This window comes from Leuciscus leuciscus (genome assembly GCF_965113295.1).
Source record: "Leuciscus leuciscus genome assembly, chromosome: 18".
NCBI classification, from domain to species: Eukaryota; Metazoa; Chordata; class Actinopteri; order Cypriniformes; family Leuciscidae; genus Leuciscus; species Leuciscus leuciscus.
In genome coordinates this window covers 7,401,343-7,423,999 of record NC_138742.1, presented here as the reverse complement: position 1 = coordinate 7,423,999, position 22,657 = coordinate 7,401,343, and the positions used below count along the sequence as shown (strand labels likewise).

The window sequence follows — 22,657 nt, the reverse complement described above, 5'->3', positions numbered from 1 at the left end:
AGAAGTTATCAGCTCTCAGATTTCATCAAAAATATCTTAATTTGTGTTCCGAAGATGAACGAAGGTCTTACGCGGTTGGAACAACATGAGGGTGAGTAATTACTGACAGAATTTTCATTTTTGGGTGAACTAACCCTTTAAGGCTTGGTTTGTAGGGAATTACAAACATGTGCACATACAGTATATTCAAACGCGCATACCAATAGAGTGAACTCGTAATACACATGTGCACGCCATCAGCGTTCTCACAGGTTTCGCGTTTAAAGTCTGTGTAGAGTTTCCTGTTAAAGCGGTGTCGTGTTAGCGGCCCCTAAGTTAATAACTAATGATCGTTGCGATGGAAGTGAATCAATCAAATTAACTTTAGCTGGAAAATAACTTTATTCAAGAACTGCTATAAAGCCAAAAAAATCTCTGTTACTTTAAACTATCCTTGTATCTCTGTAAAATCGCTTTGGAACAATCTACATTGTTAAAAGCGCTATATAAATGAAGATGACTTGACTTGACATGTATATCCAAGTGAAAGGGCCTTTTGAACAAGAGAAAATGTGGGGCGGGGCTTGATTTTCTCCATGGGGAATTGATTGGATGGTTGTGGTATGCTATTCCTGTGATGTCATGTGAGTGACAGGTTGCCCCGCCCTCACTCCAGTAAACACGTCATAAGAGAAGAGAAGACATCTTTATTAATCAAAGAAATCCTGAAAAAAATGCATCACGATTTCCATCAAAATATGAAGCAGCACCACTGTGTTAAACTCTGGTAATAAGAAATGTTACTTGAGAAGCAAATCATCATATTAGAATGATTTCTGAAGGATCATGTGACACTGAAGACTGGAGTAATGATGCTGAAAGTTAAGCTTTGCATCACAGGAATAATGTACATTTTAAAACAGATTCAAATAGAAAATAGCTATTTTAAATCATAATAATATTTCACAATATTAAAAAAAAAAAAATCTTTTTTTTTATCAAATAAATGCAGCTTTGGTAATCATAAGATACTTCTTTTAAAAACCAACCGCAAATTGTTGAACGGAAGTGTATATTGAAGAAGGAACCACAGCAACTTTAAGCTATACTATAACTTACATTTTTTTTCTAAAGATATAAAAATCTCTTCAAGTGCATAATTATTATAGGGGAAAACATTTCGTTTCTAATGGACGTATGTACTATGAATTGTTGCTGTCTACATTAGAGTACCCACAGTTAAGCAGCTCAGCATCAAAAGTACAGAAATATACAGAAAGTAAATGCCACTAATAGTATGTAATTGCTTTATTTGAAACACATGCTTGAATAGCAGGAGAAATAAAAGCAGGGACAGAAGAACATGTTGGGTCAAATATCCGCAGCGTGCAGCTCTACTGAATCCAGTTGTGAGTGATGTCTTAGTAACGGCATGAATGCATTATGGACTCTCTTTTTATTTTATGTCTAGAGAATCAAAAGCTTTAGTGACAAAAGCACCGGCTCTCCTCTTTCATTTTTACTCTAATCAAACCGACTGCGGCTCTGAACATGTCAAAGCGTACGGGTCAAGCTTAGCGACTGCCGATATTAGATGTAAATGACTGTGGAACATGGTGGTAGTGGTATTTCTTTTGTGTAATGACTTGCGTTTGAGACTTTATGCATGAAGAGAGGCTGAATATTTACAAATCAACACTTACTCAGAATGATTTTACAGACCCAGAGTCAGCACTGCTTAAATCACTGCTTACACTCTGTTATTATAAAGAAAACCATGGATCGAGGTTTGATTCATTTTGTGGTCATGCATAAATGAAGTGACGTGATGTGAAGCCACGTATGGCAACCCATACTCGGAATTTGTCCTCTGCATTTAATCCATCCAAGTTAGTGCACACACATTGGGAGTACTGAGGAGTGAACACACACACACACACACTGCAAACAGTGGACACACACACCCGGAGCAGTGAGCTGCCATATTTAGCAAATCTGACTCTCAAACCATTAGCCCACGACTGCCCTAATACTAGTGCTAAATACATTACTAGTGAATTCCATCATTTTAAACAGCATGATAATAGATAAATGACTCTTATAAAGAAATGTCACAGTCACATTTCACTCCACATTTGCTCCATAGATTTGTTGGCTTATATATCGGTTATCGGCATTGAAATATAAAGAATGATCTGTTATCAGTATTGGCCAAAATTTTCAAATCGGTGCATCCCCAAAAATTTGCATAAGGAATATGCCTGTTTTTTGCATTGTGACATTATTCACATCACAATTAAGCACATTTTCCTTACAAATGCTCATTACTTTAGTTTTGTCAGGATAACTATCGTCAAATACGATTGACAATTAGCACACAGTTAGGATTGGCGGTATGGTTCTGCATGGATAAGAGCAGCAATAACCCCCTCTAGGGTACACAGAACCGAACCAACATGACTGTATTGCAGATATCATTAATTCAATATTTTTATGTACAACATAATTTGAGAATTAAGTCTGATTCAAGGGGAATCAGACTGCCAAATCCTGACTGGACGAGAGGAGGAGCTGGGGATGGAGGAGGGTAATTCGCTCCTGAGAACGCGATAGCTGTTAGTAATACTGAAGGAGCTTATACAGTATGTATACAGTGATAGGCGTCGTATTCCTATAGGTAGACGTGGATGAGAGTCAGCTGATGCGAGCGTGACTAACGTGACCTGCCAGAACTAACGCTACACTTGATTATTATTCTGATAATTATAATACAATATCAGAAATCAACCTGGAAAAATTATTTATGAAACATGAGCAGAACAATTTCTACATAAAAACAACAACAACAAAAAACCAAACATGAGATAACAATTAATATTTATTATATATATATATATATATACAGTGTATATATATATATATATATATATATATATATATATTTATATGTATATATACACACACACACATTTATAATATATAAAAAATGATTGATAGATTATTAATTATTTCATAATTTATATAAATATAAACATGCACAAGTGGTCCAAAATTAGGATTCATTTTCATAACATAAAATACCATTTATTGTTTTTTCTTTTGATTTTCAGGTGAAATATGACCCAAACAGTTTTCATGAAATTTACCCAGATAGCAAGTAACCTAATTCTGAGGTTTCCTGATGGATAATGTAACCTTGAAGCAACAACTCGAAGTAACACTCATATAAAAACACCCAGGGGGAGGCCTGTCTAACAAACTCAATTCTAGTCCAGGGTATTTTGGGATCTTCCTAGTCTTACTTTCTAAAAATAGAGTAAAGCGTATAATGGTTACAGAGCTCTATCTGGATTACTGCTATCAGAGGAGAGTTTGGGCTCTTTTGGCAGCTTAGTGAAACTAAAGAGGTGATGTTGGGTGGATAGTGAGTTCAGCTTGACCTGCTTTCAGAAGCATTAATGATACATCACCTTTCCTCTCTACTAGCAGAACAGATCTGGTGATGTTACACCCCAGAAGATGACTCAAATGATTGAGTGTTTCTACAAGACTCCGAGCAACAGAGCCATTCAGATGCCAGCTCAGAAACACGTGGATGATGACGGCAGGTTATTCTGAAGAGGTGTTGCATATTTTCATTTGGGTTTTGGGATTATGGATACCAGAAGGCGGCGACAGTGATGTTCTTCAGGCAAAAACTGACAATGAAAGAAGTTTATGCATTGTTGTTATCTGACGCTGCAGGGATGACATATTTTGTAGACCAAAAACATGCAAATGAGTTCGTATTTTACACTTCCGCTTCCATCGTCCTGAACTCAATGGGATTTTTAAATAGGTTTTTGGTTAAAAGTCTACAAAAATACTGTCCTCTATAGGTTTTGATTTACATTGATTATATTTTATTTTATTTTATTTTATAGCATTGCATCATGAGATTTGGGGGTTGGTAGACATTTCACGGCCTTTCATGATGAGACAAATCAAACTTGTTTTACAGTTGTGCCTGTGCCACAGGATTTTAGCAATGCTATTGTTTAGCAGTGGCTAATACGGGTTGGCTGAGCTTCTTTGAAGACAAATATTCAGATCTTGAAGGATTGAGTTTCATTTAATCTCGCTCTGGTTTGAATCGTTTTGAAGGGCTCTCTGTAGTTTTTAATCATGAGAGATGAATAAAAGAATTCGATTTATTAGCCCGTGACGTACTGTAGTTCTTAGGGCTGCCTTGTAAAGAGTGTTCCTGGAAGGTTTTTTTTTTATCCTAAGTGCTGGTACTTTAGTTCAAAGCGGGACAGAATGAACTTGTGCTGTCAAGTCACCGTTCAACAGCTCTCCAAAGCTGTCATCTCTGGAAGACCGATTGCTTCATTTCATTTTTATAATCATTTTCGTCAGTTCACAATTTCACTGCCTCTCTTGTTCACTATATACAGGGCCTAAAATTAACACTCGCCAAGCCCCAAATGCGAGTAAAAATAGGATTTGGCGGGTGTATGAAACAGTGTCACTCGCCAGTTGACCGGTAACATTTGTATGAATTCTAACAATGCATGAACAAGAACAAACGTGAATGACTCTCGGGACAATTGATGGGCCAGCGCTTCATCATCACGAAAGTTTAAACCATAACAAGATGACGTGAAAGGGAGCTCATTTCGCTGTGTGGAAAGTTTTGTGTGCCCAAACAGCCGCGTCAGACAGTGCCCGAATACTAAACTGAGCTCTCTTTCACGTCATTTCATTTTTGAAATCAAGGTCCCAGAGTCTGGAGGAAGAGTGGAGAGGCACAGAATCCAACTTGCTTGAAGTCCAGTGCGAAGTTTCCACAGTCAGTGATGATTTGGGGTGCCATGTCATCTGCTGGTGTTGGTCCACTGTGTTTCATCAAGTCAACGCAGTCGTCTACCAGGAGATTTTAGAAAACTTCATGCTTCCATCTGCTGACAAGATGATGCCGATTTCCTTTTCCAGCTGGATCTAGCACCTGCCCACAGTGCCAAAACTTCCACTGACTGGTTTGCTCGCCACGATATTACTGTGGTTGATTGGCCAGGCAACTCGCCTGACCTGAACCCCATAGAGAATCAAGAGGAAGATGAGAAACACCCGGCCCAACAACACAGATGAGCTTGATGCACCATGGGCTTCAATAACGCCTCAGCAGGGCCACAGATCGCATTAAAGAATATATTTTTTTGCTTTTTATTATGATAGGACAGTATAGTATCAAGAAAGTTTGACGACCCGGGACTTGAACTCGGGTCGCAATAAGCTGTAAAACAATGATTGTCAGTGCACTGACCACTAGGCTATTGGGTCTAGTAATCCAGTGCAATGTGATAAATATTAGAACCTCATTATGTAAGAAACATAGGGGGAACAGAATCCGACGGCAAATAGTTCAGCTGTCGAAATTCGTTCCCCCACCCCAATGATGAGAGATGTTGATGTATCGGCTTAAATCATGCTTATTCTATTCTGTAATGGCTTAAAATATGCTTATTCTATTCTGTGTGTGGATGGAGCTTAAACAGCATCAATTTGATAAATATTAGAACCTCAGTGTGTCATAAATATGGGGGGAACAGAATCCCCAAAAAACAAAAAAAACAAAACCCCAGCTGTCTGAATCCGTTGCCCCTCTCCCATTATGATGTAAGTTGATGTAATGGCTAAAAAAAATGCTGATTTTATTTGTGTGTGGACGGAGCTTAACTTGCATCAGTTTAATGCCAAGCAACATTGATGCATAATTCCTGCTAAAGGAGCCCCAAACAGGTACTGAGTGCATAAATGAACATATACTTTTCAGAGCTTTGAACATTTTTTTGTACATTGTAAATCCATTTTTGATTTTGATTTTACGAAATATTCTAATAATCTGAGATGCTGGATTTTTATTTTCATGAGCTGTAAGCCATAATCATCATCAAAAAAAAAAAAAAAAAAGGCTTGATATATTTTAGTTTATGTCTAATGAATCCAGAATATATGAAAGTTTTACTTTTTGAATTAAATTACAAAAAACTTTTCCACGATATTCAAATATTTTGAGACGCACCAGTACACTAGCAGTCAACCGTTTTGAAAGAAGTATTTTATGCTCACCAAAGCTGCATTTATTTGATTAAAAATACAGTTAAAAACTGAATATTTTGACATTTTATTACAATTTAAAATAACTTATAAAATAAAATAATTTATTCCTGTGATCAAAGCTGAATTTTCAGCATCATTACTTATCAAATTATTTATTTGTTTGTTTGTTTAAAATAAATGAACATAATGTCGCAATGCACGAAATCTGCTCAAAATTGCTCCACAATTCATGTTCTTACTTCTTACTAATAACTTTCTAAACCCAACCATGAGCAGTTCATACACATGAAACTTGTCTTTTAATTCTGTCAAATAAATAATGTAAAATAGCATAACTTATTCTTGAACTGACCAAAGTATTTAAAGGGAGAAGGTTAAAATAAAAACATAAATTTTAACATTAGAAGTTAAATGTTGAATCCACTATTGTTTTATATAGAATTGTTTTAGAGTCTAGAGACTCTATACAGTATTTAATGCAATTACATCAGAAGTAACTGTAAATTAAATAGAGTAATCCCTTAGGCTACTTTACGTTTTCAATGGAAAAGTATAAATTAATACAGTAATTAATTACTTAGTAATGAATTACACCCAACACTGTAAAAATAGTATACTCATTGTTAGTTTGTGTTAGCTCAATATTTCTTCTTTTTAGTCTGTCTCCTCTGCTTTATAGACAGTCAAAATAACAAGTGATAATATCAGCTGGCAAAACTCTTTTGTGCGTCTCTAAGACTTGGATGATTTAAAAGAAATAGATAGAGAGAGATAAACGGAGAGAAGAACTAGTACATATGAGATGGTTACTGCGAGATAGAGCTTCTATATGAGACTACAGAGCATCACACAGAGCCTGCCTTCTCTTAGACTAGCTTATGGCTCTGTGTTTTTGAAAATCTTTTAATGAACAAAACCTTGACTCAGCTCTGACCTGTATTTTTCATTCGGTGAAAGCTCCCCCTTGTAGCAGAGAGAGACGTGACTGCTTTGGAGATTATATTTACCTTAAAAGACTGACTCGAGCACGTACAAATACACTGTGAAGAAGCATATTGTTGAACTTATTTGAACTCTTCTCTTCTCTTTTTTAACTTTTCAAAACATTTTTGCCGAAAAAACATATCAAAGTGAAGGATATGGGAGTAATTCTCGGGAAATGGTGCCATTTGTGTGCTATAGCCTTTTATTAGAGCTGGGTACTGACACAAATTTTACCATTCGATTTACCTTGTGATTCAATTCAATTCCGATTCGATTAGATATTGATTATTTGGGCTATGTATCAGGTACAGTACATGCACTGTAAAAATAAAAGGTGCCTGGAGGAACCTTTTGGGGTTCTTCACTTTGCCACACCGGCGGAACCGTCTGTAGATCCTCTAGGCACCCTTTAAAAAGGGGCGGTTCTCTGAGGAACCACACAGGTTTCCTGAGGAACTCTTATATAAGGCACTGTGTGGAACCACTGTGGGTGCCTCCAGGAACCAAATTTCAATTTTATTTTATTTGTATTCAATTAATTTCATGTTGTTACTATGGTTACCACCATTAACTTCTATTATAATAAACAAACTGAACCAAATACAAAATAAGAATTGTTTATTACATATTTTAGATCCATTTTAATACATACACTTCCATGCACTTGAAAAAAAAAGCTAGTAATAGATTAATATCAATGAATACACACACAAAAAAATAGTATAATATATAAGTAACATTAATAATCAACCATGTGTATACAATAGGCTACACAAGAAAAGACATCTCAACAAAATGCATGGAAAACACATGTTCCATGTAATAAATCAATGTAAAAAATTTAAATTTTGACTAATTAAAAATGTTCATCTTCACTTAATTTTAAAACATGTGTTTCAGTCCGCTTGTTAAGTCTGACGTCACTGTTTCCAAGTCCAAAAGCTCTATCAGATGCCAAAAACAAACAACAAACAGTGCTAATATACACTCATTGTGCTGTAATATTCCTGAAAATTAGGATCCTAACCTTTATCTCTATTCCGAAATCTCAGATGGTTAGTTATTCAGCTATTTTGAATCATAAAATGTTGAAGTCTGGGATGGCGTGAGACTGGAGACTGAAATGTACACTATGCCTTTTGAAAAGCTTAAATGTGTGACTTGAATCAACAGTTCCCATAAATGGTTGTTGAGTATTCTCAATATCTAGAAACAAGATAAAGAAAGTAGAAGTAGAGGCTTCGACCCAGAAACAGTATTCCTTATGTCACAACAAGCAGAAAACATTTTCCATTTTAACAGAGTTAAGGTGCAGTAAAATGATCTGTTGTTCTGTGAATGTTCACTGGTGAATTCAGTCATTTCAATAAGAATCCACACGATCAGCAATTTTGTCTTTTTGCCTGCGTAATTTCACGAAATTCACAAATGTGATGCACCTTTACTCGCTGCAACATAAAATGCAATCAATTATAAAATCTTCACAAGGGACACGTGAGGTACTTAACGAGTTAGAAAAGTGAAAAGGTGCATCAGCTTCATTTTCTGTTTGCTTTTCCTCTTTTCTGGTGGATGGTCCAGGCACTTCAGTGATTTTCAGTTCTACAGGAGGATTTTTATTCTTGATCAAACTTGTATTTCAGCTTACCGAGATCCCTGCAAAGTACAACATTTACTGTTAGTAAGGTTATTAAAGTTATTAAATAATTTCCTCAGCCTTGTGACGTTCCAAACCTGTTTGACTTTCTGTCTGTGGAACCCGAAAGCAGATCTCAGGCATAATGCAACCCGTCACCATTCAATATCACTGCATGAAACACAAGCATACATTTTTTTTGTAATTCATTCAAACTATTCTTATGTACACTTGTCTAGTTCAATTCAATGCAACAATTTATGTAAAAAATAGTTAAGCTCCAAAAATGTCCCAGAAAAGATCCTAAAAATAGGCAATGAGTTATGGGTTGTGTTGTAAGTCTTCTGAAGTCATATAATAGCTTTTTCCTTTTTTTTGTCGAAAAAGACTAAACTTTAAGATATAATTCAGGGTTCAAATGTCTTATATTCAAATGCATATGATTAAGGTATAGCCTATAAAAAATGCATAGCATTATTAGCTCCAAACCTGTGATATTATTTTTCTGAGTAACATGAATGAGATTTGAGAGCATGAGGGAAGATTTTCAGAGAATAACTTATTAAAAAAGTACACAGTCAAACAATACAATTTCACACAGAGAAAGTTCACAGTAATAAAGTACTTGCATGTGGTGTATAGGTAACTTACTGTAATTGAATGTTGCCTCTGAAATGTTCAGATTATTTTAGAAATGTACTGGTTGTTCTGGGGAAACAAAAGAACAAAGCTGTACAAATACATCTACTGATGCTACTGGACACATCTTCAGTGATGTTCCTGGAATCATTGGGTGTTTCGGGTCTTTCAACATCATACACCCTCATCCAGGTGACCCAGCTGAGGCTGATCAGACCCCAGCTTGTGTCCAGTTGGCTAATCTAGCTACTTTGCCCCCATGGCTCTCCTCTCTTAAGCCATAGCCATCTTGAGGCTTTTTCTGCCGCTTCGGTGGTATTGTGGATGGCTCTTCTCCTCCTCACTCCATCGATGCCTAACAGACTGAAGGCTCTGAACAGGGATCGGGCTGCAAAGCCCCTGCATCCGACCTCTATTGGGAGACACCTTGCTCTCCATCCGGCCTGTCGACACTCGCTGACCAGTCCCTCATACTTGGCAAGCTTCCTTTCAAAGGCCTCTTCCAGGCGATCTTCCCAAGGGACTGTTAGCTCCAACAGAACCACTTGCTTGGTGGAATCAGACAAGAGAACAACATCTGGTCTTAAGGTGGTAGTCACAATGTGGTTGGGGAACTTGAGTTGCTGCTCCAGGTCCACCAACAGCTGCCAATCCCTCGCCGTGGCCAGGAGGCCTGCAGATGTTTTTGCAGCTGGTCTTGGCTGCTCGCCAGCTCTGATGAAGGTGATGGCTTGTTTGGATGGGCGCGAGCACTTGGCCCACTCGACACCTGCAGCAATGGCTTCAGTGATGGCCTTCAGGACCTGGTCATGTCTCCACCTGTACCTTCCCTCTCCCAGTGCCTTTGAGCAACAGCTCAGAATGTGCTCTAGGGTTCCACGCCTGGAGCACAGTGGACATGTTGGTGACTCCACTTTGCCCCATATGTGAAGGTTTGATGGGCTGGGAAGCACATCATATACTGCCTGGATAAGAAACTTGATCCGCTGCGGCTCTGCCTTCCACAGTTCCGCCCATGTCACCTTCCTCTCGATCGCGTTCTCCCATCGTATCCAGGCACCCTGTTGCCTCATTCCCACTGTCCTGCAGGTTCTCTCCTCCTCGACCACTGCTCTCACCTCCTCCTGGACTAGGCGACGCCTTTCCTTACCTTTGCTGGTGTCAATGTGGGGAGTTGAAAAGGAACCCAGTCCAGCCCTGCCTCTTGTTACCACTCCCACCAGTCTGTTGTGATGCAATCTTGCCTCTGCTTGTTGAACAGCCCCCTCAGCCTTCCTCTTACGACCAGTCCTCACTTCGTTCCCAGCCTTTGCCACCTTTGGAGCTGATTATTCACAACATAATATTTGACCAGTAAATGGCTTTAAAATGGTATTTGAGAGAATGAGGGCACCTGTAGTAAGTAAAGTTAGGCTAAACAAAAACAGACCAAACTATATTAACCTGCTTTTGTTATTCATAACAAACGCCAATGACGACAGCAGGAATCAGCTACATTAGTTAGGCTATCTCAGCAATTTGAAGACACAGTTTTACAGAATATGTTGAATTGAATGACTAAATCAATCTAAGACAATAAGTCAATAATTTCCATTTGTTCATTAACTTACGTTAGATCAACGTAGTTAGCATCGCGGCTAAAACCTTCATACCAGATACTGTGCAATAAACGAGTGGTAAACACTGTAAAAAAGTAGTAATGTATAATCAATTTAGTTTATATATATGTGTGTTTGAATATATAGTGAGTAGACTCTGTATTTATATTTATTTGGCGAGTTTACAAACCTTGTAACGGAGAGCCGAACAAACGGCGGAAGCTTTGATGAGAGGACGGAGCCGTTACCCGATGACGTCGATCAGCTGAGCTTTGTTGCGCGCGAGCAGCGCGAGGATCACTGAAGCGACGACAGCAGAGGAATAGCAGCAGTTTCGTGACAGAATAAAACTTTTCTCCTCCTAGTTCTTCCTCTTCAAATAATAATTTATGAAGAAGTAGGTAAAAATGATTATTTTATTACTATTATTTATTCAATAATAATTAATGAATTCTTCTTATTAATATTATTATAATTTAGTGTTGTTGTTTAAGGTTTAAATTAATCAACAAAATAGGCCTATAGATACTAAATAAATGTAAGCTACCCAGGTGAAAAAGACGCAGGCTACTGTTAAATGTATTAAAAATGCATTAAAGTATATTTGTATTGTAGGCCTACTAAAAACACACTCAAGTACATTTTTAATAGTACGTCTTTTTTCACCTGGGTATGTAGGCTATACTGAATCAAACTTAAGTAGCCTATAATAATAATAATAATAATAATAGGATAATAATATTCTCATTCTGGCCTCACAGAACCATTGGGTTCCTCCAGATGCTGGCTTTAACATAAGAGATCTTCCAGGAACCACTTAAATGTTAAAAGATCTTCCAATAACCCTTTTATCGCATTCAAGTTCCTCTATTTTCCCCCAAAGCACTTCGAGGTCTCATGGTAATGAAAAGGTGACTCCAGAACCTCTGAACTAAATACAAAGTGCTTAAAGGATCCCATAAGTTCCAGCAAGAACCTCAAAGAATGTCAATGCTCCTCCAGTAACCCTACTATAGGAGAAAGAGCTTTGAGGCACTTAAATTACATTTTGAAGTTCCTTGAGTATCCGACAGGATATTTGAGGCTCCTTTAGTTTTTACAGTGTGGAACATTTTCTAAAGGAAAACAATCTCTCTCAACTAATGCTGTAAACTATACTGGGAATCCCAGTTGGTACATTTCTATAATATTAAAAGGATACATTTAACTGATTTGTAGTCTACTTACATTTAAATGACATAAAAGGACATTTTTATAATAGTTATAATAACTTTTTAAATGACAATTATGTTTCTACTTGTTCTTTGAAATATAAACATTTAAATGGTGGCTGTCATAAAAACATGATGGATTTATTCAAACTTTAAAGGAACACGCCGACTTTTTGGGACTTTAGCTTATTCACCGTATACCCCAGAGTTAGATAAGTCCATACATAACCCTTCTCATCTCTGTGCGTGGCGTAACTCTGTCTGACGCACCCGCCGCTAGCCTAGCTTAGCACAAAGACTGGAGGTAAACGGCTCCAGCTAGCATACTGCTCCCAATAAGTGACAAAATAACGGCAACATTTTCCTATTTACATGTTGTGAAACCGTACACATACTGGGACTATATTCTCAGAAGGCGAAGCACTGCTACTTGGGCGGAGTGATTTACTCCAACTCTGAGCGAACTCTCTGCTCCTCACCACGGGGCTTCTCAGGCGCTGCGAGCAAATCACTCCGCAGAAGTAGCAGTGCTTCGCCTTCTGAGAATATAGTTCCCAGTATGTATACGATTAGAAGATGGCCGTGTCTCATGTGACCTTGTTATTTGTACATGCTGTGACTATACAAATCACAACATGTAAATAGGAAAATGTTGGCATTATTTTGTCACTTATTGGGAGCAGTATGCTAGCTGGAGCCGTTTACCTCCAGCCTTTGTGCTAAGCTAGGCTAGCGGTGGGTGCGTCAGACAGAGTTACGGCACGCACGGAGATGAAAAGGGTATGTATGGACTTATCTAACTCTGGGGGATACGGTGAATAAGCTAAAGTCCCAAAAAGTCGTCAAGTTCCTTTAAATATTGAAGAACAGGTTAAAATACAATGAATATGCAATTGTGTATATATTTTGCTAAATGCTCCTCTCTAGTTTTTCTTTCCGAGGATGAAACACTGATTGACTGATTACATGAGACAGGTCTCTCAACATCTCCTATGTTCATTCATGTTTATTTGGTGCTAAACTAGTAGTAAAGAGGAAGAGATGGTCAGTTCACGCGCTGCTTGAACTGAGCACAGTTCATCTGTGGTACAGTGGTACAGTGATCTGTCACGCCACATTAAAGAGTGCCAAAATGCTATTTAATGTTTGAATTTCATAATAAAGTTGACAGAATTTAAAAGCTGAGACGTTTCATATCAAAAGTAACAAAGCTTGTTGCGATTTTTTGGATTAACTTTTTATTCATCAAAGAATCCTGAAAAAAAATCACTGTTTCCACAAAAATATGAAGCAGCAAAACTGTTTTCAATATTTATAATAATAATAAATGTTTCTTGAGCAGCAAATCATCATAGAATGATTTCTGAAGGATCATGTGACACTGAAGACTGGAGTAATGATGCTGAAAATTCAGCTTTGATCACAGGAATAAATGGCACTATATGAAAATAGAAAACAGTTATTTTAAATTATAATAACATTTCACAATATTACTATTTTTAATGTATTTTTGATCAAATAAATGCAGCCTTGGTGAGCAGAAGAGACTTCTTTAAAAAATATAAAAAAATATTACTGAGCCCAAATTATTAACAGTAAATATACCACATGTTTACTATATTATATATTCTAAGAAAGGGACATTGAAAATATCATAAACACATACATTTGCTAAATAATATGAATATTTGGGTATATCCCTATGCTGGTTCTGTAATATCTGGTCCTGTTAAGTTGATCCTGAGCTGGAGAAATACTCAAATACTTTTTGAACAATAATAAAAATGTCCCTGAGTATTAGGGAGTGTTTCCAGAGAATAACCCATGAGACTTTGATTGCAATGCTTTCAAAAGCTGCTACAGCTCATAATAATTTCTTAACTCTTAAACGGCAGAGACGCAGTCAGACTAAAGTGTTTGATCGGAGACAATCACTCTGAAACAGCGCTTTGATTACATGCAAATAATGAACAATTGAAATGCTCTTGCATGCATATACAATATTTGTGTGCACTGCATACATATATTAAAATGGTTTTTGACAACTGCTACTTCATTAACAGCCAGAAGAAACGCAGAGTTGAAATGAAACGTAGTATATTTTTAAAATGGCAATGAATTCTTAATCAGCGTCAGTTTTCAATAGCCACAATATGGCATAATTACTGTCCATTGAAAATGTCACCTTAGTGCTAATGCAATCTGAAGTCATGTTTTTCTGTGCTGGTATTAGTATAACATTTCTCCTTCTATTTCAGCACGCACACATATGCACATGCTCTCTCTGTCTGTAAAGTGGGTCAGGACAGCATCCACAATTGATTGTAATTTTTTTGTCTGAAAAATGTATGAGTTGTGTCATAAATGAGACCTGCATTTCTATGCATCACTGACTCATTAAATGTTCTCTCTCTCTCTGCAGGTGTTGTGCAGTTTGCATCCTGAGTGTGAATATATTTTTCAGTTGGCAAGAGATGAACAGCGGTGTCTGCGAGAGATCACAGAGCCTGGGAACCTCAGCAGCTCCTCAGGTAGAAATAAACCGAAGCTCCTGATGGGATGTTGAAGGGGGTTTGTCTTCCACAGGACATGAGAGACATGCTAAACACTGAGATTACATTGAGATCAAGCTGAGACCTGCACTCTGAATTACTGAGACACCAAAGTCTGCAATCAAAAGTCCGAGATCTCAATATGAACTTGTCTCAGATGTATTCAAGACTAAATGATATGAGCAATACTACCGTTCAAAATTCAGGGTTGGTAAGATTATCCCCCGGTTTCACGGTCTTTGACTAAAATGCTGTTTTAACAGAAAGTAACCACATCAGCAATGTTTTTTTTCTAAGGCACGTTTATAAAAGCTACTTAAATGTCTTAATTGAACTAAAGTCTAATCCTGGCTTAATCTAAACCCTGTCTGTGAAACCGGGCCTTAGGCTATTAATGATTTTGAAAGAAGTCTCTTCTGCTCACCAACGCTGCTTTTTAAAAAATCAAAAATTAGGGTTAGGAATCGAAAATCAATTCCAATTCTAGAAACGGATACTTAATGTCAGGAATCGAATAGATGTTATAAAATTAAGATCTTGATTCTGCTTATTGATTCCTGTGTGCACATTTTATTGTGGTTTTAAACCATTCAAGCGAATGAAGATGCGCACAAAAAGCCGCCTCTCCTGATTGAGTTCTCGTATACGTCTTCTTGCACTTGAATGGACAAACACACAGAAAATTATGTCAAAATATCCTCGTAAACACAGTCGGTTATGTCTTCAGTGAATGTAAACAGTTGAGAAAGAAAACGCATGTGTAACAACATTATGCATGTGACCTGTGCATTAAGTCTTAAAGTGACAGTAGCCTAATAAACCTGCTACTGTCTGTGTCATTACTGTTAATAAAAGAAAATCACTCACTGATCTTGACTGAATAACTTTTGTTACTTTAAAAAAGATTAATCTATATTTTATTTATAAAAAGAAAACTATGCAGTGTTATTTGACACTTGATTTCAATTTCTGAACATTGTTCAGTTGTATGTATTTGTGCTATTGCTACTTTGCTTTTTGTTCTTATTATACTTGTCTTTAATAATGTTTGAAATTTATGTTGGTCTTTTATGTTGGTCTAGTTTGTTCTTAAGGCTGCTGATTTTTGTTCATGGTATTCAGCTGCAACTAAATGTTTAGCAAAAATGTATCAAAACGTTTGATATCTAAATGTTTGACTTTTGAAATCGAAACTGGTAATCAATAAGAATCGGAATCGATAAGCAGAATCGGAATTACTAAAATTCAAACGACACCCAGCCATCATAAAAATAATACAGTAAAAACAGTAATATTGGGAAATATATGTTTTCTATTTGAATATATTGTAAATTGTAAACTGTGACTGTGACCAGTCTTCAGCGTCACATGATGTGATCACAAATGCTGATTTGATACTCAAAAAACATTTTTCTGACAAAAAATAGTTGTGCTGCTTCATACTTTTGTGATTTTTTTTTAAATTAAAATAAATTTAATTATTTAAAATAGAAATCTTTTGTAACATTTTTAACTTTTGATCATTTTAATGCATCATTGCTGAATAATAATATTTATTAATAAAAAAAAAATATCTTCCTGACCCTAAACTTTTGAATGGTAGTGTATACTATTCACATTTTAGAATTAAAATATTTATTTATTCTACATAAAAGAGAGAACATTAGAAAAACTTTTGCTGCTACTTTAAAAAAAAAAAAACTTTGTACTTTAGCCATAACATATCAATAATGTCTCCTGTCAAGCATTTAAACTTTTAAAATGACTTTTAATGACTTTATACTCCATTTCTTTTTTGATTTAAAATGACATACAAAAACAGGTCACAAACCCATCAGATGACATTTAAAATGAATCACATCTGCACAGCATTTACACTGCCATAAGCGGTCAGTGGTGACATTCAGAGACAGAGGTTAATACGAGATCACACTCATTGTAATGCAGCGCCTTGCGTTTGCATTTCCCAGCATGCTTTGCAGTGGCTTTGCTGGAAATTCACATATGTTCTTGTGCCGATCCAACACAGAAAACTGGACTGTAATAGAGTAATTCTAGCTGTGATGTGATGTTTGTGATGTTTCTTGATGTTTGGTGCTTGAGTGCATGAGTAGTTATAAGGTCATGCTATTTATATAAATGTGTGTGTGAAGGTTGCCCACCAGTATGGGACTCTGTTGTGTGTTGGCCCAGAGCTGCAGTGGGTGAGACCGTCCACACTCCCTGTCCGGCTGTTTTCTCTCTCTTCAAGAACAACACAGGTATGACACACAAACACTACGTCCACTTCAGGGTTGTGCACAATTCAAAAATGAATTGAGAATGCAATTCAGTACCTGAATGAAGTAAAGATGGAAAACAAGATGCACAAACTGTGAATCATTACATTTGAATTTACAGTAAATTGATAGAAGTATATAGTTAAATAGGAATGAAATACAAATTGATGTACCAGTATTACTGGATAAATGAAAATGTTAAACATTAATATTATTTTAAAGTGCCCCTATTATGTTATTTTAAAGGTTTCTAATTGTCTCCTTCAACAGGTTTATATGCATCCAGGCTCAAAAAGCACATTTTCTCATAATATCCATTGCAGCATCATCTCTTTTCTCACAGTGTTTGAATCGGTTCAGTAAAAGATTCAGACTCTCTAAACCCCTCCTTTCCAAGAGCTACTCTGCTCTGATTGGTCAGATGGCTCAGTCTGTTTTGATTGGTCGACCGCTTTCAGCGTATGTCGGAAACCAAACGCTCATTACCATATCTGAATTTCAGCTGTGGATCTTCCTCAGCACTTGATGCACAGTGATACAAACGGTAACGATGGCGTCGGTTTTACCGTATTAATTTGAGCCCGAGTACTTGTCCCTTGAAAGTGCAGCAAAAGGGATTTGCTTTTGCAGAAAACAGCGTCTTGTCGACACACAAACCAAACTCTTCCAGTATCAGCTACAACTACTGTTCAGCTACCCTCTATTCAAGGGTTAAGGTAGACTTTGTTCATGGACAATGAAGACCATAGGTTGGCATCATGAAAGTTTGATATAAACCTACGTAGGTTTGTGCAGGAATTGAGACTGGGACACTGAGACACACTTTGATCTTTGAAACTTTGCAGTCCTTTTACTTTCACAAATAGCTGTATTACACACTACATGAAAGGAAATATTTGAAAAAGTATAATAGGGACACTTTAATAACCAGAATAAGTTATAAGAATAAGTTATTATGCAAATTGATGTATTAGGGCCAGGCATTAATGTAGTACCACAAAATGTGTGTATTAGAATGCCAAATAGACTTTGCTCTTTTGACTCGAGAAACAGAAAAAGTTTCTCTTTCTCATGTAATGAGATTCTCATTTAATTAATTCATTTAATGTTAATGAATTAAAAGAGCTCTGAGTTTGCCCAACCTTGGTTCACACATGCATTTCCATATTAACAGCTTCTGCAAACAAAGCAAACGCGTGAAGCAAACGCATTGGTTTCACTCTGTGGGCTTTAACAATAGACACATCTACCTTGAGAATATAAGCTGAAAACTCAAATTGTAAAATACACGGCCCCAATTTCAAGGCTTCATAAGCTTGAGCAAAAAAAGGTTTTCATATTTGCCACTGCAATAACGTCTCAAATCTCCACACATCCGCCAAACTAAACCCAGTCTAAACCAGCCAACCAACACTAAAGTCAAATCTGAAAGACCACAAATAAAATTGTGCTGCTGCAGTTTCATCTGACGACGAGTAAAGTGTCACTCCGTCGCTGACTTGTGTAGAAAAATATTCAGACCTCATTTCACATTCAGCTTTAGCACAAACTAATTACATGCATTGCATCTTGTCTCCAGAGAAAAAGATATAAAAAAAAACTCAATGAAATCCACATGAAATGACATCAAAGTTGCCAGTGAATGTATAAGCAGATTTAAATGGTTTTTTTTTAAAGCTTGCAGAGATTGCCTTGCATGATTGTCATTAACCTTTGACCTTGATTTATTTACTCTAGGTATAGTGAGTCGTAACTGCAGCGCTGGAGGCTGGTCACAGCCGTTCCCTCCATATCATGAGGCCTGCAGTGTTGAGGACGACATCCCAGAGGTCACTGACATGTTCTGCAGTTCATACTAACTTGTATTTGATAAACATTTTCCATTTATTCATACACTCTTCTAGAATTGCAGAAGAGATCTCAATAAAGTCTCAGATTTGTCTCACTATGAACTCAAACATTCTTCATCAAATTCCTTGAAGACCAAAAGATCTGAGTTGCTGTTAACATGATCTTTTAATAGCTCTATACTCTTAATGTCGGTCAACAACAATATACAGTGTATATACTACACACAAACACACTCACTGGCCACTTTATTACACCAGTTCAATTGCACGTTAACACAAATATCTAATCAGCCAATCACATGGCAGAAACTCAGTGCATTTAGGCATGTTGACATGATCAAGACGATCTGCTGAAGTTCAAGCTGAGCATCAGAACGAGGAAGAAAGTTGATTTTAGTGACTTTGAATGTGTCATGGTTGCTGGTGCCAGACCGGCTGGTCTGAGTATTTCAGAAACTGCTGATCTACTGGGATTTTCACGCACAACCATCTCTAGGGTTTACAGAGAATTATCAGAGAGAAAGTATCCAGTAAGTGTCAGTTCTGTTGGAGAAAATGCCTTGTTGATGTCAAAGATCAGAGGAGAATGACCAGACTGGTTCAGCTGATAGAAAGACAACAGTAACTCAAATATCCACTTGTTACAACCGAGGTCTGCAGAAGAGCATCTCTGAACACTCAACACATCAAACCTTGAAGCAGAAGAGCATCTCTGAACACACAACACATCAAACCTTGAAGCAGAAGCGCATCCCTGAACACTCAACATATCAAACCTTGAAGCAGAAGAGCATCTCTGAACACACAACACATCAAACCTTGAAGCAGAAGAGCATCTCTGAACACTCAACATATCAAACCTTGAAGCAGAAGAGCATCTCTGAACACTCAACACATCAAACCTTGAATCGAAGAGCATCTCTGAACACTCAACACATCAAACCTTGAAGCAGAAGAGCATCTCTGAACGATCAACACATCAAACCTTGAAGCAGAAGAGCATCTCTGAACACACAACACACCAAACCTTGAAGCAGAAGAGCATCTCTGAACACACAACACACCAAACCTTGAAGCAGAAGAGCATCTCTGAACACACAGCACATCAAACCTTGAAGCAGAAGAGCATCTCTGAACACTCAACACATCAAACCTTGAAGCAGAAGAGCATCCCTGAACACTCAACATATCAAACCTTGAAGCAGAAGAGCATCTCTGAACACTCAACATATCAAACCTTGAAGCAGAAGAGCATCCCTGAACACTCAACACATCAAACCTTGAAGCAGAAGCGCATCCCTGAACACTCAACATATCAAACCTTGAAGCAGAAGAGCATCTCTGAACACTCAACACATCAAACCTTGAAGCAGAAGAGCATCCCTGAACACTCAACATATCAAACCTTGAAGCAGAAGAGCATCTCTGAACACTCAACATATCAAACCTTGAAGCAGAAGAGCATCCCTGAACACTCAACATATCAAACCTTGAAGCAGAAGAGCATCCCTGAACACTCAACATATCAAACCTTGAAGCAGAAGAGCATCTCTGAACACTCAACATATCAAACCTTGAAGCAGAAGAGCATCCCTGAACACTCAACACATCAAACCTTGAAGCAGAAGCGCATCCCTGAACACTCAACACATCAAACCTTGAAGCAGAAGAGCATCTCTGAACACTCAACACATCAAACCTTGAAGCAGAAGAGCATCCCTGAACACTCAACATATCAAACCTTGAAGCAGAAGCGCATCCCTGAACACTCAACATATCAAACCTTGAAGCAGAAGCGCATCCCTGAACACTCAACACATCAAACCTTGAAGCAGAAGCGCATCCCTGAACACTCAACATATCAAACCTTGAAGCAGAAGAGCATCTCTGAACACTCAACACATCAAACCTTGAAGCAGAAGAGCATCTCTGAACACTCAACACATCAAACCTTGAAGCAGAAGAGCATCTCTGAACGATCAACACATCAAACCTTGAAGCAGAAGAGCATCTCTGAACACACAACACACCAAACCTTGAAGCAGAAGAGCATCTCTGAACACACAACACACCAAACCTTGAAGCAGAAGAGCATCTCTGAACACACAGCACATCAAACCTTGAAGCAGAAGAGCATCTCTGAACACTCAACACATCAAACCTTGAAGCAGAAGAGCATCTCTGAACACACAACACACCAAACCTTGAAGCAGAAGAGCATCTCTGAACACACAACACATCAAACCTTGAAGCAGAAGAGCATCTCTGAACACACAACACATCAAACCTTGAAGAAGACGAGCTCCAGCAGCAGAAGACACACACCGGTGACACTCCTGTGAGATGAGAACAGAAACTGAGGCTACAATTCACACAGCTCAAGAAAACCGGACAATAGAAGATTGGAAGAACGTTGTCTGGTCTGACGAGTCTCCATTTCTGCTTCAGCGTTCAGATGGTTGGTCAGAATTTGGCATAAACAACATGACAGCATGAATCCATCCTGCCTTGTATCAGCGCTTCAGGCTGCTGGTGGTGTAATGATGGTGGGATATTTTCTTGCACACTTTGGGTCTCTTAGTGCCAATTGATCATCGATTAAACTCCACAGTATTGGTGCTGATCATGTCCATCCCTTTATGATCACAGTGTATCATCTTCTGATGGATACTTCCAGCAGGATAACACACCATATCATAAAGCTCAAATCACCTCAAACTGGTTTTTTGATCATGACAGTGAGTTCATTAAACTCAAACGGGCTCCAGTCTCCAGATCTCAATCCAATAGAGCAGATTTGGGATGTGGAGGAGCGGGAGAATCGCATCATGTGCAGCTGATAAATCTGCAGCAACTAATTCTATCATGTCAATAATATGGACCAAAAGGAATGTTTCCAGCACCTTGTTGAATTTGTGCTGTGAAGAATTAAGGCAGTTCTGAAGGCAAAATGGGGTCCAACCCAGTGCAAGGTGTACCTAATAAAGTGGCCGGTGAGTGTGAGCCCACTCAAACACATACACACACAGACACACACACATACATACACACTGTATGTATACAATATACATTTTAGTACATTTACTTTAATTTTTCAGAATAAACAGGCTTTAGGCTTTCACACTTATGTGTCTGTCCTAACTGATCATTCAGATCATTCATTCATTCATTCATTCATTCAATTTAAACAGACTCTGTAAACTGAAAATGTCATTTAGTTGAAAATACATGTAGATGTAATTGATTTGTGCTCATTTGTCCCGTAGGAGTTGTATTTTGCCACTGTGAAACTGATCTACACTGTTGGTTACGGAGCGTCGCTGCTCTCTCTCTCTGTTGCTGTGATTATACTGCTGCTCTTCAGGTACTGTGCTTGGTGGACTAAAAACCTCAAACCCTGCCACTGATTAGTTATTCCTGTAAAAATATTGCTTTAATATAGCTAGTCTCTTTTGTGAGTAACTTTTAGGATATATAGCTACTTTTTCCACATAAAGTTGGCTTTACAACTTTAAATCAGCCTGTAGCTTGGAAACTAGTCTCAAAGTACTGCAACATTAGAAGAAGGTCGTATTCTTTACAATGATATATTTAAAATAATGTTGTTTGTGTTCTAGGCGATTACACTGTGCTCGAAACTACATCCACATGCAGCTGTTTTTCACCTTCATCCTAAAATCTGTGGCTGTTTTTATCAAAGATGCGACGCTGTTCTCCAGTGACGACACGGATCACTGCACACTCTCGACGGTGAGTCTGTCACACCATCAATGCTGTTTCCTGTGAAAAATACAAACCTGACCGACTTCACACACACCACTTTTTTC

General features: G+C 37.7%; 1 protein-coding gene across 2 annotated transcripts in view; it reads left to right on the top strand.

Annotated features, from left to right (window-relative positions):
• ghrhrl (growth hormone releasing hormone receptor, like) overlaps positions 1 to 22,657 on the top strand; it is a 51,427-nt gene that overhangs the window by 3,496 nt on the left and 25,274 nt on the right. For both annotated transcript variants that reach the window (XM_082145665.1, XM_082145664.1), the window contains exons 2-6: positions 14,572 to 14,680; positions 16,855 to 16,962; positions 18,718 to 18,809; positions 22,097 to 22,194; positions 22,448 to 22,580. In XM_082145665.1, the coding sequence (XP_082001791.1) occupies positions 14,572 to 14,680; positions 16,855 to 16,962; positions 18,718 to 18,809; positions 22,097 to 22,194; positions 22,448 to 22,580 (540 nt within the window). The remainder of the gene's footprint in view (positions 1 to 14,571; positions 14,681 to 16,854; positions 16,963 to 18,717; positions 18,810 to 22,096; positions 22,195 to 22,447; positions 22,581 to 22,657) is intronic.